The 8,894-nt window shown below is 33.7% G+C and overlaps 1 protein-coding gene across 2 annotated transcripts; it reads left to right on the plus strand.

Moving 5' to 3' along the window:
* Positions 1–1,723: 1,723 nt before the first annotated feature.
* Positions 1,724–8,476, plus strand: LOC118053377 (transcription factor MYB3R-3). 2 transcript variants are annotated; one of them, XM_035064613.2, is made up of 9 exons: positions 1,724–1,911; positions 2,196–2,353; positions 2,539–2,590; positions 2,911–2,968; positions 4,340–4,434; positions 4,514–4,617; positions 4,925–5,053; positions 5,874–6,891; positions 8,141–8,476. In XM_035064613.2, exons 1-8 carry the CDS (start codon positions 1,864–1,866, stop codon positions 6,880–6,882), a joined length of 1,653 nt encoding a protein of 550 aa, XP_034920504.1. In that variant the 5' UTR covers positions 1,724–1,863; the 3' UTR covers positions 6,883–6,891; positions 8,141–8,476. The 2 variants fall into 2 exon arrangements, with proteins under 2 accessions (XP_034920504.1, XP_034920505.1); XM_035064614.2 differs by having other exon boundaries at positions 1,740–1,911; positions 2,186–2,353.
* The last annotated feature ends 418 nt before the right edge of the window (positions 8,477–8,894 follow it).

Raw genomic sequence — 8,894 nt, forward strand, 5'->3', positions numbered from 1 at the left:
ACTCGAGTTAATTATAAGAAGATATAAGTTTCATGATAAAATAAAAGTTTACCAATATTTTTTTCTCTGAACTACTGAACTATTGAGGCTTGTATTAAAATTTTGGTTAATTTTGCTATTGAACTATCATATTTTAAACAAATATTGTGATTAAAAAATATATATATATTTTTAAAAATAAATATCAATTTTTGGTATTTTAAGCTTAAAGTTTTCATATTTGCTCCCAAAATGCAATCTATTTTCAAAATAGTTTTAGAAACTTTGAGTTTAAGAAGCTTTTTAAAACTTTTCTTAAATATTAAATATTTAAAAAAATAAAAAAAATTGAAATGATCCCAAATTTTGTTTTTTATTTTTTTTGGTATTTTGAGCTTAAAATTTTCATATCTGCTAGCAAAACTCAATTTATTTTCAAAAATAATTTTAGAAATTTTGAGTTTAAGAAGCCTTTTTAGATTTTTCTTAAACATTAAATATTAACAAAAAAAAAAAAAAAAAAAACCTGAAACGATCCCAAGTTTTGCCCGGGAGTTAAAAAAATCATATAAATTATTTGCTTATCCATGATTCTCAAAATGTTTATATGGTCGAACACATAACACCAAACCAAGTTTAAAATAGGTTGACTTTGGTAACCACACAAACAATAATTTTGAGAACCACACTAGACATAGTTTGAAAACGCAGCGCAAACCCTATTTCTAAATTTTTTTATGTGTTTTGAATCGTTTTGATGTGATGATCTAAAAAGTAATTAAAAAAAATTATTATTTTAATGCATTTCAGCATAAAAAATACTTTTAAAAATAATTACAACAACACTATCAAATAAGATCTAAAAATATCTATGTAAATTCATATGAACTATTCAGAGCTTTAATTTTTTTTTAATGTAATTTTAGCTTATTTATATTTGTTTCACAACTTTCTGATTTTTTATTATTCAAAAAAATAAAAATATCTTTTGATTTTAAAAATCTTTGAAATTATTTATGAAATCGGATTGAAGTTTCATTAGCATGTGTAAAATTTCAGTTGAAAATATCAAGATACGTATTTTTTAGAATGAGTTTTGACCAATAGTGAAAGTTTGACCCATTGATCTATCAGTTAAATCAAGTAGAGGGAGGATATTTGTCAAGAACATAATGGTTTAAGGACAAAACTGGGCTAAATCAATAGCATAGGCTTAAAGCGCTACAACTTCAATAGTTAAGGGGCGAAAACTGATATTAAATAAAAAAAACAAATATAAGTTCCATTAAAAAAAGGTAAAAAATAAAAGAGATCGTATAAATCTCTACAACTAACAGATAATTATAAAACTAAATCCATCTGGTTTTAAAAAGAGAAAAAAACCCTAAATCAGTTAAAACGTATCTTTACTTGGAAAAACGTCACTTAAACCTCGATCATATATTTCCAAATCCAACGGTCAAGAAACACCCGCGAACGGGTGGCCTTTCACACCCACTATCCCAGACCAATTCGAGATTTAACGCAATAACTAGAGTGCCGTTTGAGGTTCAAACTTTGGGCTTACAAAGAACCGTCAAGCACCGTTAACAAATAGGGTTTTCAAAACCTTAAAAAAGGAAGAAAAAAAATGCTAGAAAGGAAAGCAGTCTATAACGGCAACTAACGGAGACGGTCGGCGCAAAATATATTCGTTACATACAAATTTACGGTCTGGTCGTATATATATTTTTTTTATTTTGTTTCAACGGGCAAGGTTTGGTTTTGTTTTGTTTTCTCTGGGAGTCAGAGAGAGACGTTTCCCTTCCTTTCTTTCTTCCTTATTTATTTCTCTCTCTCTCTCTCTCTATCTATCTATCTCTCTCTCTCTCTCTCTCTTTCTCGATGTCGATGAGTTCCTCTTCAATTCCCGCCACTTCTCTTGAAGCAGAGGTCAGTTTTTTTTTTTTTTTATCGTTTAACTGATTTGGATATCGAACGATTATTAGCTTTAAATTATGTGTGATTTGATTAAGAAACGGTAGAATTGAATATGATTTTCTGGTTTTTTGATCTAATCGGTGTTTTTTAAGATCTGGGTTTTGTTTGTATTGCTAAATATATTTTAGGGCTCTATATTTTACTGATATTATTATTATTTGATTTAAGTAGTACGAATTCATGTATGTATTTATGTATTTGTTGATTATGATTTTGGGTTTTGGAGATGGTTGTAGAAAGAGGAGATGGATGAACTAAAGATAGAAGAGCGCTGCCTTGAAAACAAGCAATTAACACCCGCTTCGAGCTCCTCTCAATCTGAAGAAGGTAGTGGCAGTGCTATTCTTAAGTCTCCCGGAGTTTATAGTCCAGCCACGGTATCGCCGACTAACAGGTCACTTACTATCCGTTAATTCTCTTTTACCCGTTTTTTAGAAGGTATTTTTATTAATTTATGTCTATCCGCTTTGAATTATTCATTCTCTATTTTTGTTTTCCTTGATCTTGTTTTGAATTCAAATGCTTTATGTGTATGATCTTTTTGTTTGAGAATTATGAGTTGAGAATTTGGATTTGCAGAAGAACTACAGGCCCAATCAGGAGAGCCAAAGGTGGTTGGACTCCGGAGGAGGTTAGTGCTTTCCTTGACCTATTTAATTCCTATGCGAGAAGGTGTTGTTGTTTGTTGGCTTATTGGAGGTTGGGGTTTGGTCTAAGTCAGTGGTTGAGTCACTTCTAAACCTGGACCAGCATGATGCTTTACTAGTTTTCAGTGTTATTTTTATCCTCTTATTAATGATAGCATGATCATTACAATGATCATGAGCATCCACAATATAGCTAGATCTCTGTTAGTGTTCAGCTGTCAGCTGTCAGCTGTGGCTTCTCTGCTGTTATGGAGTATTGTGCTAAAATCCAATTGCTACTGACAACCTTTTTAATGTGTTACAGGATGAGACATTAAGAACTGCTGTTGCAACTTATAAGGGGAAAAGTTGGAAGAAAATAGGTCTCTTTCTTAACTCAGAAGTGCCTGTCTAAAACTTGTTTAGCAATAGAGATGATTATTCTCGATTCTTTTTTTTTATGGCTTTCTGTTTCAGCATTGCCTATTGTTCATGCTTCATGTACAGTTCCCTTTAAAAGTCACAGTGAGACTTAGATAATGTACTTGAGCTAGCTGAGACTCGTAGAGTTGTGAAGATCCTGTAAAATGTATTTTGAAGTAGATCTAGGGAAATAAAGAAACTGTCTCTGGCTGACCCAAAGAGAATTATGGCAGCCTAGGAACTGTAAGTGCATAACCAGAGTCAGTAGCATAGCTAGGAATATTTTCCAGAGCCATCATTCAGTAATTTAGCACCTTGTCAAAAACAACTTTTCTGCATCTGACTGTCTTAATTTAATTTTCAAACTAATAAAAAGATTCAAAATACTGTTCAGAGAATATAAGGCTAACCACATTGGTCTCATTACTTCAACAAAGAAACATGATACAAAAACGTTTTTTGAGAAAGTGCAAGAGAGAAAAGTTTCGGTCTCACAATTCATCAGTGCACATTTCATTAGAAAACCAGATCGGTCCAATTCTCAATCCACAAAAAAATAAAAGTAAGAAGCTTAAGTAATAGAGTTCAGAAGTAACAACACTCCTTTTCTACTTGTAAAGTGTTTAATGAGAGAGGTTAAATACGTTGTAAGCGAAGTCCAAAACTTAATCATTTGCGGTTTACAATGATATTTGCTGAGTTAATTAGCAAATAACCTCAAAAATTTGACACTAATCTATCTCCTGCCTTTTGATTCACCCCCAGTCAATCTGGGTGCCCCACTAAAATCAAAAAGTTACTTCACCCTTGACAAGGAGGAAACTCTACTTGTGGGGCTATACTGAAAGAATGTTATAGGAATCAATTAAATTCGTTCTTAGAATTTTTTCCTTGCACCTAGTGTCCAAGTCACCCTAAATCTGTTTAGATTTGTGGGTGGTTCTGAATTATGGCAGAAGATTCATGTGATAGAATATTTTAGAGCATGAATGAACTTAGATTTAGGCTCTACTGTTTTAGTTGTTAACACTGCCAGAGCCAAACCACATACTCGCACACAATCTGAGAGCAGTGCTTGTTTTCTCCAATTATGGAAAGAGCTTGTTCATGTCCATTTCAAGCAAGTTGCTGGTTGTTTCCAATAACCTTCTCTATCTGGAGGACCTGTTTGGAGTCTGAAATGACTGTTTCCTTGTTTGTGTTGAATAAAAAAATGGTTTACATGTGACAATAAGATAATATACACATGGATAAATAGTTAAAAGTGTTAGTTTTCTGTGTAATATTCTTGTCAAATACCTTAAGTTGGTCGTACTTTTGATGTTATGCAGCTGAGTTTTTTCCTGATAGATCAGAAGTGCAATGTCTGCATCGATGGCAGAAGGTTCTTGATCCAGAACTTGTTAAAGGACCTTGGACTCAAGAGGTCGGCACCTCCTTTTGTAATGTATCTCTTGTTGTAGACTATATCTACGCACTAAAATATCTGCTCTTTTTGCTTGTAGGAGGATGATAAAATTGTTGAATTGGTAGCAAAATATGGACCCACAAAATGGTCTGTCATAGCAAAAGCTTTACCTGGTCGTATAGGGAAGCAATGCCGAGAGAGGTAACTTTTACTCATTATGAATTCAGGTTGATTTTGTTTAAGAAGGCTGCTGATTGATTCATTTTATTTTTTCATCCACAACACAATTAGTGGCACAGCAACCTCCTTTCTCCCTGGAACAGGAAACATGGTCCTAGAACAGTTGAAAATCATATACCTGACCAATAATCTAATACTTAACTTATTTCTTGCATGTTGTGGTTATCATGCCAGAAAAACTTATGTGATCTTTTCAGTAACTTCAGTCATCGAGCGGGGATTAGCATAAATTTATACACCAATGAAAGTTTATTTGGAATATTTGCAGGTGGCACAATCATTTGAATCCTGATATAAAAAAGGATGCTTGGACATTGGAGGAGGAATTGGCACTCATGAATGCCCATCGGATATATGGAAACAAATGGGCTGAAATAGCAAAGGTTCTGCCTGGAAGGTACCCTTGCATAATTTGTAAAAACTATGAGGGAAATTTAGTTTCTATGTTGATTTTTGATTTTATGTTTTATAGGAAATTAGTTGCTAAATTCAGTAACTTCGTTTGAATATTTGATGCTCACATTCTTCTGAGCAGGGTAGGCAGAATGTTAAATTTGCTGATTCATGCAGTAGTGTTGATCTCAAAAGAGGATCCAGCTTATTTGAAAGTGAATTTTGTACATTGATATTGTTATTATGCTTGGGAGTTTATATGAAATTACTCTTTCCTTTCTGAATGAGAATATTTTGTCTTGTCATTTATGCCTGGTTGCCAATTTGATTTGATTTGATTAAGAATGCGTCTTGGTAATTAGAGTTAATTTATACAGGCAATGGCTTTTTATTTTTGCTATCTAAGATGTATTATGGTTTTAGAAGTCTATATATTTCATACTGGGCTTATTGTGACTGAATCAAAGCTATAACTGAAAGAAAAATATGTTTTGAATCTCAACAATGATCCTCTTGTAATGTTATACAGGTGATCAATTCAGTATATTCGAAATACAAAAATTCATATAAAGTTCCTTTCGTTGCATGTCTGATCCCACTTTTTGTTTGTTAAGGGTCTATGGGTCTAATGCCTCATTCTTGTACAAGGAGTTAGACATTGCTATAAACCTAGACATGGCTCAGGATAATGTTACTAATTAAACAACAGCTTGCCATGTCATGTATTCCTCTCCAAGATGTGCGTGTGTGTGTGTGTGTGTGAACAGCTTATATATTTGGATATTTCAAGCTACACTAATTTATCTCAACTTTTCTATACACAGGACTGATAATTCAATTAAAAACCACTGGAATAGTTCCTTGAAGAAAAAATTAGATTTTTATCTGTCTACGGGGAAACTACCTCCAATTTCAAAGAATGGTTTCCAAAATGGAACTAAAGATACGAATAAATCAGCTGTGATGAAAACAATGAAAGAATCAGATTCAGCTGCCCAAACTTCGTCAGGAACTACTGATATATGTAAGCTAGATGAAGATGGAAAAGATCAGTTAGAGTCTACATTGGTGCTAGATGTAGCAGCTTCATCAAGTGCTCTTCCAAATGAGTATGCTGATTCTGTAGATCTTAGCTGCTGTGATTCAGAGTCGCAGCAAAAGTTTGAAGATCATCAAGACAAAGGTATTGGGTCTGGATTGCAGTTTGACAGGTCAGCTTATGGTTCTTTGTATTATGAGCCACCACTAGTAGAACAATTGGATTCATATCCTTCAAACACTGCTGGTAGCGTGCAGCATGAGAACAATTCTTGCCCAGTTTCATCTCCTATTATTTTCTTCACCCCACCTTGTGTAAAGAGTCGTGATTTTAGTGCACAAAGTCCAGAATCTATATTGAGAATTGCTGCCATGAGCTTCCCTAATACCCCTTCAATATTTCGAAAGAGGAAGACTGTTCAAGTGGATCTGCTTCCTAGTAAAATTGGGAAAGCAGGTGAGGAAACCGTCAAAGACAGGTTAGACATGTCTGTTGAACATGAAAAAATTGAAAATACTTCGGAAAAGACAGCTGCTCAAGATGGAAGTTTGTGTGAGAGTCCTGCTTCTTTGGGTAATGGTACTATTCGGCCTAATGATAAGCCCTTTAATGCTTCTCCTCCATATCGATTAAGATCCAAACGGACTGCTGTCTTCAAGTCAGTGGAGAGACAACTCGAGTTTACATTTGAAAAGGGCAGGAGTGATGGTACCAAACCAACGAGATTATCCGTGAAAGGGGGCTCTCCTGTTACTGAAGATTGTTCTCGTGCAACAAAGATGGGGGTTACCTAGAGAAAATCTGTAAGTCATAATTTTTGTTTCCAGCCATGTCTAAAGTTGAATTGCTTCTAATATTTATGCTCTTCCTACTGATATTAGATTTTCCTTATACTTCCACTATGGGTTTCATTCATTATGTTTCATCAGAGTAATGATCCAGAACTAAAACTGTATTTTCATGTTTACTCAAGAATAAAAACTGGAATCTTTAATGATAAACTTTTGTATGCAGGAATCATTGAAAATGATATCACAATTCAGTTACAACAAATTTTCAAAAAGATTTTTTGAGATACTTTTGTTTTTAATATCATGCTGGGTTAGTAGTGAAGAATTCTCTTAGATGGTTTATTGAGTTTGAAATTTATTATCATTATTTATGCATCGTTTTCATTATCAATGCATTCCTATATGCATACAATTTTCCATACTGGATTTCTGCATTTTAGATACTTCAAATCTTTTGGCAGCCATACAACTTTGTTTGACAGCATTTAGTTCTTAGCTACAAGCTCTTCATGTAAAACTTCATTATTGTCATATTTCCCATGACAAAGTGTTTTCCGATTTGTGTCAATAAGTACAATCCATATATTGCTTAACTTGTGTCTCTGGGATAAAATTGAGATTGCTAAACTATAAGAAATTGGTCTCTCGTTGGGAGGTCTAATTAACATGAGAGAGTTCTAAGCTTCTTGTATTTTGGTTTGCTTGTAACCTCTTTATTCTGGAGACTATTTTGGTCTGATCATCTTCATTTATATTTTTACTGGAATGGATGTTGAGTTTATGATAAGGAATTACCCCGTTTCCCATTCAAGAAATAATCTTGGCCTCAAGTCCCGTTGCATATTCTGAGCGGAGAAGCCTTCAATAAGATACGACTTCTCAAAGAAAAAGCATGTGAAGCGTCTTAAAGATGTAGTCTTGGATATATCATTGTGTATTTATATTGGTTAATACCTAGAGTCCTGCACAAAACCAATTGAAAAACAAGGTAGAAGTGGAACTTTCTGGTGGTTAAGAAACCTGTTAATCAAGTGAAGATGCGTTTCTCCTTGAGTTCTTTTGGTGAAAGGTGCAACTAATGCATTCACCAAGGCTTTTTTTTATTTATGCATCTTGTGCTGTGGGTTCTTAAACTTATTCGTTTGGAGTTTTTTTTTTTTTTTTTTTTGGAAATCTTGCGTTGTTTTTATCTTGATCGAGTTAGGGGGGGCATCAAATATTGGAATTCTACTGCTCAGTTTTCCTTGTGATTGTTTTTCAGGGATATAGAGTGGAGATATTTTAGAGGTTGGCCACGGGCTACAGTTTCCAATATCTTGAAGCTGTTTCGAAGTGACAAGTCAAAATGATTTGTTCATATGCTATGAATCCTGCATCATCTATCTAATCAGTCATGCAGATACCATTTTTTCTTGTCTTACAGCTACGTCTTACATTATACCATCCTGTAAAAGGAGCCGGTGGCTGTAGGCTTCTGGTCTGTGGAATAAGAGATATAGGTCCCAATTGTGCTACCTGAAATGTAACTTTCTGTACAGAACCTCCCAATAAGAAGAAAAAAAATAAAAAAAATTGACGCTCCAGAATTATGTCACAACTCACAAGTGATGGTCGTTTCCCATTAGGCTTGTTATTTCTTTATTTATATCTTTATAGTCTTTCAATTAAATCCTTAATAAAAACATGAAATAATCAATGGTGAGATGATATTATTAATGGCAATGATGGTGGTTATGTTGGAAACAAGATGATAGTTATGTTGGAAACAAGATGATAATGGTGGCGACAGAGATGAAAGATAAATGGTTTATGGTTATATTGGTAGTCAAAATCTATGTTAATGGTGGTCACAACTATGATGATGAAGTGGTAGATGTTTTGATATATACTAGAAGTTGATCTAGCGATTAAGACACTGCTATATCTTTATAAGGATAAGAATATAAGTTCAATTCCTAGAAAATATACTTATTGAGAGGGGAAGCCACGGACCTCGAACAAGATTAATTTTATTT

Source organism: Populus alba, chromosome 6, assembly GCF_005239225.2.
Source record: "Populus alba chromosome 6, ASM523922v2, whole genome shotgun sequence".
Classification (NCBI taxonomy): domain Eukaryota; kingdom Viridiplantae; phylum Streptophyta; class Magnoliopsida; order Malpighiales; family Salicaceae; genus Populus; species Populus alba.

Coding starts and splice junctions, on each gene's coding strand:
- LOC118053377 (XM_035064613.2), top strand. CDS start 1,864: ATGTCGATGAGTTCCTCTTCAATTCCCGCCACTTCTCTTGAAGCAGAG. Junction 4,435..4,513: donor AAGGACCTTGGACTCAAGAG/GTCGGCACCTCC, acceptor TTTTGCTTGTAG/GAGGATGATAAAATTGTTGA. Junction 5,054..5,873: donor GCAAAGGTTCTGCCTGGAAG/GTACCCTTGCAT, acceptor TTCTATACACAG/GACTGATAATTCAATTAAAA.